Raw genomic sequence first — 17948 nt, 5'->3', positions numbered from 1 at the left:
TGACCATGCATTTGCTCATAGTTTAGGGATTCCCCTTGTTCCTATAGATATGCCCTTTCCTGTGCATGCCCTAGATAGTCGACCATTAGAGTCAGGGCTGATTAGGGAGGCCACCACTCCACTTGACATGGTTACGAAGGAGGGTCATAAGGAGAGAATCAGTCTCTTCCTTATTGATTCTCCTGCGTTTCCCGTGGTGCTGGGTTTACCCTGGTTGGCCTGTCATGACCCAATATTTCGTGGCAACAAAGGGCTCTCAAGGGGTGGTCACGAGAGTGCTCAGGGAGGTGTGTGGGGGTTTCCATCGGTGCGACTACGGTGGAAAGTCCAGACCAGGTCTCCACCGTGCGCATCCCCTCAGAATATGCTGATTTGGCTCTCAACTTTGTAAGAAGAGGGCGACTAAATTACCACCTCATCGACAGTGAAGTGGGGGGATGGTGCAATACATTTCCTGGTAGACGCAGCACTTCCCAGGAGTCATATGTATCCTCTGTCACAGGAGGAGACAGTGGCAATGGAAACACATGTCTCCAAATCCCTGGGGTAGGGATACATTCGGCCCTCCACTTCACCTGCCTCCTCGAGTTTCTATTTCGTGAAGAAGAAGGATGGGGGTCTGCACTCGTGTATTGACTATCGAGGGATCAATCAGATCACTGTGAGGTACAGCTACCCACGGCCTCTCATCGCCAGTGTGATCGAGTTAATGCACGAGGCACACTTCTTCATAAAATTGGATCTCAGGAGCACTTACAACCTAGTGCGTATCCGGGAGGGGGACGAGTGGAAGACAGGCATTGAGTACCACCTCAGGGCACTATGAGTACCTCGTCATGCCGTACGGGTTGATGAATGCTCCATCAGTCTTCCAGGCCTTTGTTGTATAAAGACGACATTCTGATATACTCCGCTACACGCAGCGAGCATGTGTCCCTGGCGCGCAGGGTGCGCAGGGTGCTTGGTCGACTGTTGGAGCATGACCTGTACATCAAGGCTGATAAATGTCTGTTCTTCCAACAGTCTGTCTCCTTCTTAGGATATCGCATTTCCAGTCGGGTGGAGATGGAGAGTGACCGCATTTCAGCCGTGCGTAATTGGCCGACTCCCACCACAGTAAAAGAAGTACAGCGGTTTCTGGGGTTTGCCAACTACTGCTGGAGGTTTATCTGGGTTTTAGTTTTCAAATCGGTTCCTCTGTCTTACTCTCTGTCATGTTTGCTTGTTTCATAATATTTGTCGATACATTTATCTCGTCTTCAAATTTGTTTTGTGTTATTATCCAGATTGAAGGTTATCACCCACCAGATTGTGTAGTGCTAAAATTTAGTCTAACGTGCCGATATTGAATACTACGTTTTTATCTTGAGGTGCTCTACATAACTACGTTCAGTCCACCATTACCAACACACAATTTTCGAGAAATAAGGTTTTTGTGCCTATGGAACATATCAGGGATTTGTTTTTCTTCATGAAATATGGGACCGACACTTTAGATGTTGCATTTATATTTTTTCTCAGTGTACTTTGCATTCCTCATTTACTCAAGTGTTTCCTTTATTTTGTCAGTTACCTGTACATTTTTGCAAAATAGATTTTAATATTATTCCAAAATTTCTGGCTCAGTTGACAGGCCCATTTATATATTTCAGTAGTACTATTATTGGCCTTTTAAAACACTGAGAATGACCTAGGTCCTAGAGTAGACAAACGTTGGCATATCAAAACAAAAAGTGTGTGTGTGTGTGTGTGTGTGTGTGTGTGTGTGTGTGTGTGTGTGTGTGTGTGTGTGTGTGTGTGTGTGTGTGTGTGTGTGTGTGTGTGTGTGTGTGTGTGTGTGTGTGTGTGTGTGTGTGTGTCTGTTCCTATGTTTGTGTTGCTTCACAGTCCCAGCTGTTCCATAAGTTTTTTTTTATCTGTTTAAAAAAAATCTAATTTCACTGCTTGCATCAGTTACTTGATGTGGAATAGAGTTCCATGGAGTCATTGCTCTATGTAGTACTGTGCGACTCCCATAGTCTGTTCTGGATTTGAGGACTGTGAAAATACCTCTTGTGGCTTGTCTTGTGGGGTATGCGTGGGTGTTCGAGCTGTGTGCCAGTAGTTTAGAAAGAGCTCGGTGCATTCAACATGTCAAAACCTCTCATAAATACAAGTGGTGAAGTCAATCTCTGTTCCACATTGAGTCAGGAGAGATTGACATGCTCTCTATTAGCTCTCTGTGTACATCCAAGGGCCAGCCGTGCTGCCCTGTTCTGAGCCAATTGCAATTTACCTCAGTCCTTTTTGTGGCACCTGACCACACGACTGAATAGCAGTCAAGGTGCGACAAAATTAGGGTCTGTAGGACCTGCCTTGTTGATAGTGCTGTTAAGAAGGCAGAGTGGAGCTTTATTATGGACATAATTCTCCTCCTCTTAGCTACTATTGTATCAATATGTTTTGACCATGACAGTTTATAATCCAGGGTTACTCCAAGCAGTTTAGCCATCTCAACTTTCTCAATTTCCACATTATTTATTACAAGATTTAGTTAAGGTTTAGGGTTTAGTGAATGTTTTGTCCCAAATACAATGCTTTTAGTTTTAGAAATATTTAGGGCTAAATTATTCCTTGCCACCCACTCTGAAACTAACTGCAACTCTTTAAGTGTTGCAGTCATTTCAGTCGCTGTAGTAGCTGTAGCTATACAGTAGCTGTATATTGTTGAGTCATCTGCATAGATAGACACTCTGGCTTTACTCAAAGTCAGTGGCATGTCATTAGTACAAATTGAAAAAAGCAAGAGGCCTAAACAGCTACCCTGGGGAATTCCTGATTCTTCCTGGATTATGTTTGAGAGGCTTCCATTAAAGAACACGCTCTGTGTTTTGTTAGACAAGTAACTCTTTGTCCACATTATAGCAGGGGGTGTAAAGCCAAAACACATATGTTTTTCCAGCAGCAGATTATGATCGATAATGTCAAAAGCTGCACTTAAGTTTAACAAGACAGCCCCAACAATCATTTTATCTTAAATTTCTCTCTGGCCAACCATCAATAATTTGTGTAAGTGCTGTGCTTGTTGAGTGTCCTTCCCTATAAGCGTGCTGAAAGTCTGTTGTCAATTTGTTTACTGTGAAATAGCATTGTATCTGGTCAAACACCATGTGTTTCCAGAAGTTTACTAAGGGTTGGTAACAGGCTGATTGGTCAGCTATTTGAGCCAGTAAAGGGGGCTTTACTATTCTTGGGTAGCGGAATGACTTTCGCTTCCCTCCAGGCCTCAGGAAACACACTTTCTAGTAGGCTTAAATTGAAGATGTGGAAATATTGTCTGCTATTATTATCAATCACTCCAATGTTAATGCGAAATTGTAATTATTTCACCTCCATGGCCAATTTATTGCCATACCTCCCTACTCTTCTACATTTGCACACACTGTACATAGATTTTTCCACTGCGTTATTGACTGTACATTTGTTTTTTGTGTAAATCTGTGTTTTTATCACACTGCTTTGCTTTATCTTGGCCAGGTCACAGTTGAAAATGAGAACTTGTTCTCAACTGGCCTACCTGGTTAAATAAAGGTGAAATAAAAAAATAAAAAAAATAAAATTGCTACCACTGTATCATCAAAAGTATTACCTAAGTGAGTTTCAGAGATAGTCAGAATTATGAATGTCATCTGTTACAAGCAAGTTATTGGCTTCATGGACCTTGTTTCTCAGGCTGCAAATGTTAATATGGGCTATTTTCAGCACTTTTCTGGGTTGCTTGATTGTTTTTCATGGGATGCGTATCAGAAGTAGACTTACTCATGTTATTTATATTGGAGCTGATAGTGCAGGGTGAGCTGCACAAAGTGGTCTTCCTTCTAGGGCACACCACCTCAATGCTAACAGTGTAACTCTGGTTCATAGGCTCATGATTACTGCATACAATAGTGTTTGTGTAACGGCGTTCTTCGTTTGTAGAAAGAGAGTCGGACCGAAATGCAGCGTGGTGGTTACTCATGTCTTTAATAAATGAAGAGCGATACATGAAATAACTATACAAATGCAAAACAACAAATGGAACGTGATAGGCTGTAATTAGGTTATCTGGTGAAACTACACAGAGACAGGAACAATCACCCACGAAATACAAAGTGAAACCCAGGCTAACTAAATACGATTCCCAATCAGAGACAACGAGAATCACCTGACTCTGATTGAGAACCGCCTCAGGCAGCCAAGTCTATACAACACCCCTACTCAGCCGCAATCCCAATAACTACAAAAACCCCAATACGAAATACAACAAAATAAACCCATGTCACACCCTGGCCTGACCAAATAATTAACGAAAACACAAAATACTAAGACCAAGGCGTGACAGTTTGCCAGAGTTACACTGTTAGCAGTCAGGAAGTGTGCCCTAGTAGGAATATCACTTTGTGCAGCTCACCCTGCACTATCAGCAGAAGTATTCAGTGCAATTAGGGGAACATAAATTAAGTTACTTACATTATGTTTGCCAATGCCCCTAGGATCATGTACATTTGATGCAGCATCATGACGACTCATTGTCACAATGGTAGGGATTAACTTCGTTGGTCTTTGATCATTGAACAGTCATTGTTTCAACTCAGCCTTGAAATACGTGGACAGAGTCCAGGAGCCAAGATGATTTGGATTGACCCTGTCATTCCTGCAGAGTATCTTCTGTTTCCAGGAGGTGTCAACGTCATCTTTTAAAGTGTGGCAAGGCGAGAGAGAAACATTTTATTTAATCAATTTTGACTGTAACACAACAAAGTGTGGAATAAGTCAAGGGGTATGAATACTGTCTGAATGCACTGTGCTGTACATAGAGAGATAGTTACACACCCGGGTTAATTTGACCTCTTGTGTGGATCATTTGTCCTTGCATGCACAATCGTTCTCACAAACTCCCGATCTCTTGCACTCTAGCACCCATCTCATGCTGGAACCTACAAGTCTGAAGTCATAACCTATGATATCTTGATCATCATCTCACCTAGGCGTTATTACCCTTAATTAGTTGCCAGCTGCCCAATTACAATGGCACAGGGCTCAGCTCAATAGTAGGTCCTTAGCCCAAGGTTTCACATTAAACAATCACCAAAACACACCTATCTGACTTTTCCAAAGAACAATGACACATTTCCCAAAAAACTAGCCAGAGGTAGGAATGACAGTCAATAATTAAGTCAGTATCTTTCCACCTCTCCCTCACTCTCCCTCTCTCTGTATATATTTGCATCTGACAAACAAAGCACAAACCACAATGATGGTTTCTAATATCTTCGCTGCATACTTTGCTATGTTTTGACAAACAGGGCAGACTGAACAGAGAGAGGCGGGTCGGTAAGTTTGGTACTCAGCCCAGTAGTTATACTGGTTTGGTTCCATGGAAGTCAAGCAAAAACAAAGAATCACTTGAAGTGTGCATGAACAGTGCACAAACTATTATAGACCCAAACTTACACAATCGCCAACGTGTCTCGTCAGAGGAGAGGAAAGAGAATTTTAATGGTGACATCATTTCTACTAGTGGACTGCGAAGACTCCAAACGTGTGTAGTGAGAGGAAAGGAAGGGACTTCTAACATTAATCTACAAGTACTGTAAGATCTGAAAACACAGCAAAGATCAACATAACTTTTTTTTTCTGATGTCCCGCGGAGGGTGTACAGCAGAATCCAGCAGCATGCGATACTGACAGAATGACAGGTGAGTGAGTGAAACTCTTTCACACAGACCTGACCTGACAAGCCCATACCTGCTTTTGCATCAATGGAAGCTGGGTGCATTTTTATCCAATTATGGATCAGTTAGGGAATTTCGACTGATTGTGAAATGTTCAATGTGCTTCCCGGCAAGAGCTGTGTCAGTCAAATCAATGTTTATTTGTCACGTGCGCCAAATACAACAGGTGTAGAACTTACAGTGAAATGTTTACTTACAGGCTCTAACCAATAGTGCAAAAAAAGGTATTAGGTGAACAATAGGTAGGTAAAGAAATAAAACAACAGTAAAAAGACAGGCTATATACAGTAGCGAGGCTATAAAAGGAGCGAGGCTACAAACAGACAATGGTTAGTCAGGCTGATTGAGGTAGTATGTACATGTAGATATGGTTAAAGTGCATATATGATGAACAGAGAGTAGCAGTAGCGTAAAAGAGGGGTTGGCTGGTGGCGGGTGACGGGAGACAATGCAGATAGCCCGGTTAGCCAATGTGTGGGAGCATTGGATGGTCGGCCCAATTAAGGGAGTATGTACATGAATGCATAGTTAAAGTGACTATGCATGTATGATAAACAGAGAGTAGCAGCAACGTAAAAAAGAGGGGTTGGAGGAGCAAATAATAATGCAAATAGTCCGGGTAGCCATTTGATTACCTGTTCAGGAGTCGTATGGCTTGGGGGAAAAGTTCAACCCTATGCAACCTGGCCCCAGGACGATTTGTACGTTTTGGAACATAAATGTGAGTCCCTTCAATTCGTATGATGTATTATGTTACCAGACGGAGGTACACAAATTTACACTCCAAAGTTTACATCTGTTTAAAACTTTGTCAGGATCGGTGTCCCATTCACGGGACGGTTGAGATAACGTAGGCTAATGGACATAGACATATCTCATATTCGCAGAAAACTTAAATTATTGTTAATCTAACTGCACTTTCCAATTTACAGTAGCAGTGAAATGACACCATGCTATTGTTTGAGGAGAGTGGACAGTTTTGAGCTTGAAAAGTTATTAATAATTAATTCGTTAGGCACATTAGGGCAGTCTTGACACAACATTTTGAACACAAATGCAATGGTTCAGTCTAAGATTTTGCACATTCGTTGCTGCTATCTAGTTGCAACTGGCCTGGAATAATACATTATGGCCTTTCTCTTGCATTTCAAACATGTCATTTTAGGCGAAAATTGAAAAAACGGGGTTAATCCTTAATGTGGCCAGGTTGGCCTATGGCAAGGGTCCCAACCTACAGTACATCCAGCCACAGGACAATTTTTTTCTGGAGCGTATGGTCGGTGCCGGAACATAATAAATCATATTTGCACTGAAATTGATCGCAAAAAGTCCAAACAGTCAAAAACATTGAAACATAATTTCAAACCTTGATTAAATTACATCTCTTTTTAGGAGTGGGAATACTGGGATCACTTTAAGCTGATTTCCTGGAGAAGTATTTATTTTTTGCTCACATTTTTTTTGTTAACCTTTATTTAACTAGGCAAGTCAGTTAAGAACAAATTCTTATTTACAATGACAGCTTAGGAACAATGGGTTAACTGCCTTGTTCAGGGGCAAAAATACATATTTTTACCTTGTCAGCTCGGAATTCGATCTAGCAAACTTTCGGTTACTGACCAAACACTCTAACCACTAGGCTACCTACCTCCCCGACTTGGGGGACCAAATAAAATCTCCCGCGGTCCGCCTGTTGAAAACCCCTGCCCTATGAGCTGGTACTACAATGAATTCGCCCTTGTGAAATTTAGGGACAGTTTCCCTGACACAGATTAAAGGGGAGTGTCACACCCTGATCTGTTTCACATGTCTTGTGCTCGTCTCCAACCCCCACCAGGTGTCTCCCATTTGTCCCCTGTGTATTTATACCAGTGTTTTCTGTTTGTCTGTTGCCAGTTCGTCTTGTCCCATCAAGTCCTACCAGAGTGTTCCCGTGTTTCCTCTGCTCTAGTCTTTGCTTTTTCTAGTCTTCCCAGTTCTGACCTTTCTGCCTGTCCTGGCCCTGAACCTGCCTGCCGACTCTGAGACTCGTAATATTCGCCTCCTGCATCTGAGTCTTAGCCTGAGCCGTGATAGTACGAACTGGTCATGACTGAGCCAGCAGACTCGGACCAGCTCTGCAACGCTGTCTCCTCCCATGGAGCCACCATTAGAAGACACGAGGAGTTACTTCACAACCTACTTCACAACCAAAAAGATTCCAGACATTAATGGAATGCCACAAAGTGCTGTCCATACATTGCTGCAGCAAGTCCGTGGATTGTCTACTAGGCACACAGCCACTACCGTAATTCCCCTGACTCTCAGAAACCCTGCCAGCAGGCTTCTTCCCAGCCTACCCCGGTGTCCCGAGAACCTCACTTACTTCCTCCGGAGTGCTACACTGGAGATTCTGGAACCTGCCAGGCTTTTCCCTCCTAGTGCTCCCTCATCTTTGATCTGCACCCTTCTTCGTTCACCTCGGACCAATCGAAGATAGCGTAACTCATAATGCTCATGTCCGGGAGGGCTCTTGCCTGGACTACAGCGGTGTGGGAGCAACAGTCCATCGTTTGCCTCAGTCTGGAGGAGTTTGTGGCGGAGGTACAAAAAGTGTTAGATTCTCTATTGTCTGGGAGAGAGGCTGCTCGTAAACTGCTCCAAATAAATCAAGACTCCCGTAATGTGGTAGACTACGTGGTGGGTTCAACTGAGATTGCATGGAACCCGGAAGCCCTGTTAGACACATTTTTTCACAGATTATCAGAGGTGATTAGACCCACTCCAATTTGCTTACCGCCCAAATTGGTCCACAGACGATGCAATCTCAACCACACTGCACACTGCCCTAACCCATCTAGACAAGAGGAATACCTACGTCGCGCCTGAGGGGCCTGTTGGAATCGTCGGGCAGATTATGTCGGTATTCCAGTCGTGAAGGATCGATGGGGTTCCGTGCCCCGTACTAGCAGTAGAAGGGGTCCGGATATTGTAGCCGAGGAATGGGCTTCAGGAGTAGCCCAGAAGCCCTCGCAGGGAGATGGGCATAGCATGGGCTAGCTCCAGGCTAATTGGTGCTTGCTCTGGGACGGAAACGTTAGCCAGGAGTAGTCAACCCGGGTTGCGGTTAGCTAGCTGCGATGATCCAGATGAAAAGGTTCAGGGTTTGCGATAGGAATCCTGGGATATGGAGAGAAAAATAGGTCCTGTATGCTCAGGTTTGAAACACGTTGTACGAACTGGCGAGAGCTTTCCGAGCTAAAGATTAGCTGATGACCGCTAGCAGTGGTTAGCTGACTGATTCATATATCTTTATGTACATATTCTTTATCCCCTTACACTGTGTATAAGACAGTAGTTTTGGAATTGTTAGTTAGATTACTTGTTGGTTATTACTGCATTGTCGGAACTAGAAGCACAAGCATTTCGCTACACTCGCATTAACATCTGCTAACCATGTGTATGTGACAAATAAATTTGATTTGATTTTGATTTGATTAAAGACGAGCTTGCCCATGCAGGGAGCTGCCCAAGGACCTCGACTCCCTCATAGCCTTGACCAACCGGATCTATGGGTGGCTACGGGAACGTAGGAGGGAGAGGGAGTCTGTTCCTCGATTTCCACCTCATCTCTGCGGAATCCCGGAAATCCCAGAAGTCCACACTTCCGAGTGAATCCAATGACTCCCGAGTTCTCTTGGAAATCACAGAGGGTGCATACTCGCCTCCTCTGGAGCCAATGCAACTTGAGGGCTAGATTGTCTCCTGCCGAAAGTTTACACAGACCGAACACCAAGAGCTGTCTGTATTGTGGGACAAAAGGTCATTATGTTTCTATCTGTCCTGTAAAAAGACCCGGCTCATCAGGAGGTATGAGTATGCTGGTGGGAATTACGGAGAATGTCCAGTCTCCCCTTACTCGTAACACTCTCCATGCCATCCTACTGTGGGGTGAACAGTCCAAATCTCTCCGGGTGAGATTCGAAATGGTCGGTAATCTGTTTGTTAACTTGGCTTTCAAAGTCCTTAGATAGGCAGGGTAGAATAGATATAGGAGTCATGACCTATCTCCCATTGCATTACTACTTCTACTTAAGAGAGAGAACAATAAACAGATTGAGACAGATTCAAATGTAAAAGACAGGTAATTGTAAATTCTGCCAAAGCGTTACAAAACAAAAACATTCAAAAAAGTTGAATTATTATTGCCAAGTTTGGGTAAACTATACCAGTTTGGGTCTAGAGTGTCACCGCCTTTGAAGAGGGGGATGACCGCGGCAGCTTTCCAATCTTTGGGAATCTCAGATGATACGAAAGAGATGTTGAACAGGCTAGTAATAGGGGTTGCAACAATTTCGGCATATAATTTTAGAAAGAGAGGGTCCAGATTGTCTAGCCCGGCTGATTTGTATGGGTCCAGATTTTGCAGCTCTTTCAGAACATCGGCTATCTGGATTTGGGTAAAGGAGAAATGGTGGGGGCTTTGGCGGGTTGCTGTGGAGGGTGCGGGGCAGTTGACCGATCACCGGGGCCAGAGGAAGGCCGTAAAAAGAAAAAAATTCCAGCCACCCTAGTCATAGACTGTTCTCTCTGCTACCACACGGCAAGCGGTACCGGAGCGCCAAGTCTAGGTCCAAAATGGCTTCTTAACAGCTTCAAATGGCTACCCAGAACATTTGCATTGCCCTCTTACCCCCTCTTTTATGCTGCTGCTACTCTCTGTTTATTATCTATGCATAGTCACTTTGACAACTCTACCTACCTATAACTCTATGCACATATTACCTCAATTACCTGACTAACCGGTGCCTCCACACATTTACTCTGTACCGGTACTCCTGGATATAGCCTCTCTACTGTTATTTTACTGCTGCTCATTAATTATTTGCAACTTTTTGACTTATCTATTTTTAACTTAACACTTATTTTTTCTTAAAACTGCATTGTTGTTTAAGGGCTTGTAAGTAAACATTTCACTGTCAGCTCTACGACACCTGTTGTATTCGACACGTGATAAATACAATTTGATTTGAAAAGATGTTATGAGTCATGTTACACTACGTTGAATTACAGGAAATTCTCTTCAAAACAAAGAATTTCTACATATTTCTACAATAATTAAAGTAGGCCCAAATACAAGCTCCGGTCAGCATTCTTGCCTCCAACCTTGACCATGCAACAGCATTCTTGCGCCCACCCTTGACTTCACACACATCTTTATCTTATTTGGTCTTTCACGCTATCTAGTGTAAGCCAGTGGAACAATTATTATTCCCTACAATGGGCTAAATATAGAGTAATTAGTGTGTTTGTGTACTGGAAGAACACTACTGTTATTTTCCATACTTCTTTTATTCCACTTCTTCCCAGTTTTGCCAGTGCAACGAGGCCTAATTATTTGAAGTCTGATATTGTAACGGATTTCCTCCTCTTGTCTGAGGTGGAATAAGGATTGGACCAAAGCGCAGCGTGGTTAGTGTTCATCTTATTTAATAATAATCGAAACTGAACAACAACAACAACAACAACAACAACAACAACAACAACAACAACAACAACAACAACAACAACAAAAACACTTCTGTCTGGTGCAGACACACAAAGACTGAAAATAACCACCCACAAAACACAAAGGAAAACAGGCTACCTAAATATGGGTCTCAATCAGGGACAACGATAGACAGCTGCCTCTGATTGAGAAATATATCAGGCCAAACACAGAAATAGAAAATCTAGAAAAACTAACATAGACTGCCCACCCCAACTCACGCCCTGACCATACTAAAACAAAGAATAAAATAACAGAAAAAAACATTTAATGACGGCATGCATTTTTTGTAGGCATTTCATATCAGCTGTGTCCTGGACATTGTTGATTGTAAAGTCAAAAAACATTTGAAAAGAACATATTGAAATGCCCCTTGCCTCAAGTATCTTGTTTAGTCCTTTTACCACTTCAAACCAATTTGTCAAGTTTTAAATGTTCATTCAACGTTCAAAGCATCCTGAATACACCGGACTTGTGATTGTATTTTCATTCCATTCTGGTCAACATCGTATACTGTATGTTCGCTTTGCTATTTTCTAATACTGAACATAGCATACCCCTTCTTAACATTTAACAAAAAGACCCCTGGTTATGATAGTGATAATAATGTGTCTGTGTCTCTCCCCAGCTCCGTGGCTTGAAACTTCCCACTGGCTTGACTCCACCCTTCCACCAGTGACCCTTCCCCTTAGCAACCACACGGTGAAGACATTGACTAGTAACCAGTCCTGTAGCGGTGAGGATGAGGTCTTTAAATACAGAGCCTACACCGTCACCTATCTACTTGTGTTCCCTATAGCATTGCTTTTCAACAGCGGAGCACTGTTCGTGTTCCTGCGACTGAAGTCCAAACGCTCTCCCTCTTCCATTCTCATGACCAACCTTGCCCTATCAGACGCATGCTTCTCCCTTACCCTGCCGTTTCGATTGGCCTACTACTTCAGGGGCGCTCACTGGGACCTCCCTGATTGGCTGTGCCGACTCTGTGTGTTCTGCTTCTACCTCAACCTCTACACCAGGTACGCATGTGCACACACACTGCAAAACAGCTGTTCACTAAAAAACACACATACACACACACAGTTATTATAATGTAAGGTGACCCTGCTTGCCCAGAAAGGCACCTAACTAATAAGCTATATTATTATTCCCTTTCCCTATAGCATTCTCTTCCTGACTGGACTGAGTGTGCTCCGTTGGCTGGCCGTGCTGAAGCCTCTTCATCATCGAGCCTTGGCCACGCCCCACCGAGCTTCATTGGCCTGTTTGGGCATCTGGTTGTTTGTGGGTGGAACTTCGGTACCCTTCCTATTTTCGGGGACCAGGGTGAGGGCGGGACTAACACGCTGCTTCGAGCCCCGTAACTCCGCCACCTGGAAGAGGATCTTCATTCTCAACTACGTGGGCGTGACATTCGGCTTCCTGATCCCATTCGTCACCATCCTTGGTTGCTACGGCAGCATCATCCGCCGACTGACAGCTACAGCCATAAGCCAGAAGCTACAGACAGGAAGTCTGAAGAGTAGCCATGGGAGACGTCATCGCCAGTCTCTGTGTCTAGTCGCCATGGTGATCTGCACATTTCTACTGTGCTTCCTGCCCTATCACGTGGCTCGCTCGATGCACCTGCACGCGGTGGTGGGCGGGTGGGGCTGCGTTGTTACTGCAACACAGCAGCGGGTGTTGGTGGTGACGCTATGTCTGGCGGCGGCCAACAGCGTGCTGAACCCTCTGTTGTATTACTGTGCCGGGGAGTCCTTCAGAACGACCATACGCAATGCCTCGTCACGACGACGGTCCCTCTCCTCCCTCACTCAGGGCAGCTTGCTGTACTCTCACAGGAAGAGGAGTATTCCAACAAAACCCACAATGCTAGACACACCGCTCGCTCAACCCCTATCCCTTCCTGAGTCCATGCCAGACACACTCAGCCCTGTGAACAACAGTCCATAAAGGATTCAAAACCTCTCCAGAATCAGAGACACTTTTCTGCATGTGTAAAATGGAGCCCTGAGGCCTGAACCAGAAACACACACACACACACGGAGGACTGAACCCTAACATCCTCTGGGAACATAAGACACTAAACGTTACTACTGTACAAGCTCCACTCTGTTGATCTACGTGCGTGCATGCAGGTGGGTGGAGTTGGATTCTTGGAGTGACAGAAACATTTTGGTAACAAGATATCCCAATTCCATTCACAAGGGGACGATAGAAATGTTTTTTTATTTGTGTATTTTAATTTGGTAAACAACAAGGAAGAGTCACTTTCCCTTGCTAATAGTAGCCAGCCATTACCTAGCTGGCAGCCTGGCTAGCTGGCTTTAGTCTGGCTAAAAACATAGCAAGCTAGCCTTTTTAGCTTTCTCATCTTCATGTGATATAAATCAGAAAAAGTCACATGGCTAGCTAGTTGGCTACTGTCATGACTGTCCTGTGAGGATCACAAAGGGTCAGATCAGCTTGGCAATGGTTGACAATAACCAGACCTTATCTCACCCACAGAAGAGGTGAGGAGGGAACTGGGCCGGTTTGACAGTTCACACCCTGTTGTAAATTACATGAGGGGGGCTCGTTCTCCCTCTCCAGTAAAATCCACGAGAGGAATGTCTTTGTTAACAGGCTTTTCCTGACGAAACTCTAACAGGGTCATAAGTGGACGCTTGAAAAATAATTCTAACATAAGAATGTGGGGAATGGTCAGTGGGGAGCTAATGAAAACTAATGTCATAATGGTTTTGATTTTGTGATGTCGTTAAAAATCATATGGACGAAATACTGTAACTTGGAAAGTATATCCCCTTTATCTGTTAAGTTTCCATCCAATACCTTGTGCATATAATATGAAAAGATGAAAGTATTTTTGTTAAGATAGGGACATGATTTTAACAGCCATAATAGAAAATAGTTTTACATAACTTTGTGCATAGTAAGTAGCCACGCCCCAAGTGAGGTCAGAGAGCATGTCAGACTGACAGAACTGTCCCCTTTGGCCAGAGGGCATAAAAGCACTGCTAACAGAGATTAACATTAGACCAGGAAAGACAGGGAGTTGCAGCCCACATCTAAAGTGGTTTAAACGCTGAATCTCAGAGACCAGGAAATGTGAGGCGGGAGCTACATGTTTGAAATGGTTGCAACATTGAACCTGAATTCCTTTAGACCAGAGAGAAGGCGAGCTGCAGGTCATTTCCATTGTGGTGCGAATCCTGAATAACAACATGAGGGGGAAAACAAACTCCCCTCTCAGACAATAACTGAGACAGCTGATTAGCTATCTTGAGTCAAATATCTAGAAAAGCAAAGTGAGACTATCCTACTACACTCATCACCAATGGGAACTGTCGACATGTCTGGCTAGCTATCTTCCAGAGTGAACAACAGTAGAAGAGGGGGAAAGGGAAGATCCCTTTCGGACAATCAGAGCCATACAGCTTGCCAATGAAAAGCCAACAATCTTCTCAAGGAGGGATGGTTCCGACCGATAAAAGGCTCTCACATGTAAATACATTCATGATTTCTTGTTCAAAATGGGCAGCGGTTCGTGTGCAAACTATATAATTACTGTGAGAATAGTTCTGAAATGTATTGACAATATGTTACATTTACATTTACATTTAAGTCATTTAGCAGACGCTCTTATCCAGAGCGACTTACAAATTGGTGCATTCACCTTATGACATCCAGTGGAACAGCCACTTTACAATAGTGCATCTAAATCTTTTAAGGGGGGTAGTGAGAAGGATTACTTTATCCTATCCTAGGTATTCCTTAAAGAGGTGGGGTTTCAGGTGTCTCCGGAAGGTGGTGATTGACTCCGCTGTCCTGGCGTCGTGGGGGAGTTTGTTCCACCATTGGGGGGCCAGAGCAGCGAACAGTTTTGACTGGGCTGAGCGGGAACTGTACTTCCTCAGTGGTAGGGAGGCGAGCAGGCCAGAGGTGGATGAACGCAGTGCCCTTGTTTGGGTGTAGGGCCTGATCAGAGCCTGGAGGTACTGAGGTGCCGTTCCCCTCACAGCTCCGTATGTGTGTCTTTTTCTCTCCCTCTCTCTCCCTCTCCATGTCATTGTGTAAAAAGCCACCATATTGTAAAAGTCTGCTAGGGACCTTTGTCTCATGTATTAAGTGTGTATGTTAGCCTGTTATTATTTAGTTAGCTAGTAAATAAATAATTAAACCAATTTGTGTAATACTGAATCATGAGTACGGCTGGGTTTTTTGCAGATGCATGAGTTTCCGAATTAGGATATGATAAGATGCCCTGATCTGTTTCGCCTGTCTTTGTGATTGTCTCCCCCCATCCAGGTGTCGGCCATCTTCCCCATTATCCCCTGTGTTCGTCTTGTTTATTCAAGCCTACCAGCGTTTTGTGTCTCAGCTCCTGCTTTTTCCAGTTTCTCTTTTTCTCGTCCTCCTGTCCTGACCCTGTATCCGCCCGTCTGACCACTCTGCCTGTCCCTGAGCCTGCCTGCCATCCTGTACCTTGGCCTCTGCTCTGGATTATCGAACCCCTGCCTGCCTTGACCTGTCGCTTGCCTGCCCGTTACAATAAACATTGTTACCTCACACAGTCTGCACTTGGGTCTTACCTTGGTACCTGATATATACCTTAGAGTTTAATTTTTGAGATGGTAACTGTTTAAACAACCTCTTCCGTGGTGTCTCAAATCCGAATGAGTTCATTGTTACATGATTCATTTCATTGGGTAACAATTAAACATAGTTAGTTGATTAAATAAATAAATCATCAGATTAATGAACACAAAGTCACGACACTACAGCAGGTTCTACCATTTCACAATGGCCTGTAATCAATTGTTATTACATTTATTATTATTATTAAACAAAATACATTTTTGGGTGTATTCTTGTTATCTTCTCATTTGTGGTGAAAGCAAAAGAATGGTCTTTTGTCCACCATTGCTTACAAGTTTGCTAAACACTGCAAGCTAGCTAACCTTTTAGCTTCCCATATCGCCATGTGAAATAACCAGATTTATAATGAAACATACCTGGCAAATATTCTTATACACTGAGTGTACAAAATACCTACTCTTTCCATGACATAGACTGACCAGGGGAATCCAGGTGAAACTGATCCCTTATTAATGTCACTTGTTAAATCCACTTCAATCAGTTTAGATGAAGGGGAGGAGACAAGGATTTGTAGGCCTTGAAACAATTGAGACATGGATTGTGTATGTGTGCCATTCAGGGGATGAATGTGCAAGACCAAATATTTAAGTGCCTTTGAACGGGGTATGGTAGCAGGTGCCAGGTGCACCGGTTTGTGTCAAGAAATGCAATGCAGGGGCCTCTAGAGTGGCACAGTTGTCTAAGGTACTGCATCGCAGTGCTAGAGGTGTCACTACAGACCCGGGTTCAATCCCAGGCAGGGGTCACAACCGGACGTGATCGGGAGTCCCATAGGGCGACACACAATTGGCCGAGTGTCGTCCTGGTTTGGGGAGGGTTTGGCCAGAGGGGGCCTTACCTGGATCATCACGCTCTAGCGACTCCTTGTGGCGTGATTTCGGTTGTTAGTTGATTGGTGCGTCTGGCTTCTGGGTTAAGCAGGCGGTTGTTTAGAAGCGCAGTTTGGCGGGTCATGTTTCATGGGACTAATGACTGGACCTTTGCCTCCCGAGCATGTTGCAGAGATGAGACAAGATTGAAAAAAGGGGTAAAAAAAAAAATTGTATTCACGCTCAACAGTTTCCTGTGTGTATCAAGAATAGATATTCTTAAATCTGCTTAAAACAATATAAGGATTTTCCCACCTGAGACGTGTTTCCATCAAACTGACTTTTTGTGGATAAAAGGCTGTGTGTGCATGATGGTAGTGCAGATAAAAATAAGTTTTGCTGTTAAATTCCCATGTACCGAATGAAAACTACACGTTAAATGGGTTTCCATTGCATTTTCAACTATAATGATGGTAACAAAAACTGTTGCGTTATATTGCGAATGTCTTGGAATGTCTTTGGTCTTGGAACATGCGCTTTAGCCAACAGCTCGCAGATACAGTGTGGGTAGACTACCTACATGCTGAGATTATTATGGATAAGAGCGATATTATTTTCATTTGTCAAACTTCAGCCAAGCATCAATCATCATGACACCAGAATAGGAGCATCAAGCTCATCACCTTGCACATTCACTACCCTCTGAAGTTCATCACAACTTATTTAATCTGTAGCCTAATAAACTGCATAGTTTCCAGAGTCATAGAGGGAGGACAACATAACATATCATCACGTGACTCCAAGTTTACTTTGATATGAAGATAATTAGATCAATATTTGCACATAAAGGTGTTTCCACCACAATTTCTCACATAATTAATTTTACCAAAACAAATAGAGAATAGATCCTTGCGACATGGGGCCGTGCATTATCATGCTGAAACATGAGGTGATGACGGCGGATGAATGGTACAACAATGGGCCTCAGGATCTCGTCACACACACACACACACACACACACACACACACACACACACACACACACACACACACACACACACACACACACACACACACACACACACACACACACACACACACACACACACACACACGATAACATACGCACTATACACACATGGATTTAGTACTGTAGATATGTGGTAGTTGTGGAGTAGGGGCCTGAGGGCACACAGTGTG

At 43.7% G+C, this 17948-nt stretch overlaps 1 protein-coding gene across 2 annotated transcripts; it reads left to right on the top strand.

The window, feature by feature from the left end:
- Positions 1–5274: 5274 nt before the first annotated feature.
- On the top strand, positions 5275–15010 carry LOC118388752 (cysteinyl leukotriene receptor 2-like). 2 transcript variants are annotated; one of them, XM_035778174.2, is made up of 3 exons: positions 5275–5717; positions 11909–12299; positions 12444–15010. In XM_035778174.2, the coding sequence occupies exons 1-3, from the start codon at positions 5711–5713 to the stop codon at positions 13231–13233; spliced, it is 1188 nt and encodes a 395-aa protein (XP_035634067.1). In that variant the 5' UTR covers positions 5275–5710; the 3' UTR covers positions 13234–15010. The 2 variants fall into 2 exon arrangements, with proteins under 2 accessions (XP_035634067.1, XP_035634066.1); XM_035778173.2 differs by lacking the exon at positions 5275–5717 and having other exon boundaries at positions 11413–12299.
- Positions 15011–17948: the final 2938 nt, after the last annotated feature.

Source organism: Oncorhynchus keta, chromosome 10 (assembly GCF_023373465.1).
Source record: "Oncorhynchus keta strain PuntledgeMale-10-30-2019 chromosome 10, Oket_V2, whole genome shotgun sequence".
NCBI lineage: Eukaryota > Metazoa > Chordata > Actinopteri > Salmoniformes > Salmonidae > Oncorhynchus > Oncorhynchus keta.
The sequence above is the reverse complement of the archived record's forward strand: the minus strand, read 5'-3'. Positions and strand labels throughout refer to the sequence as shown.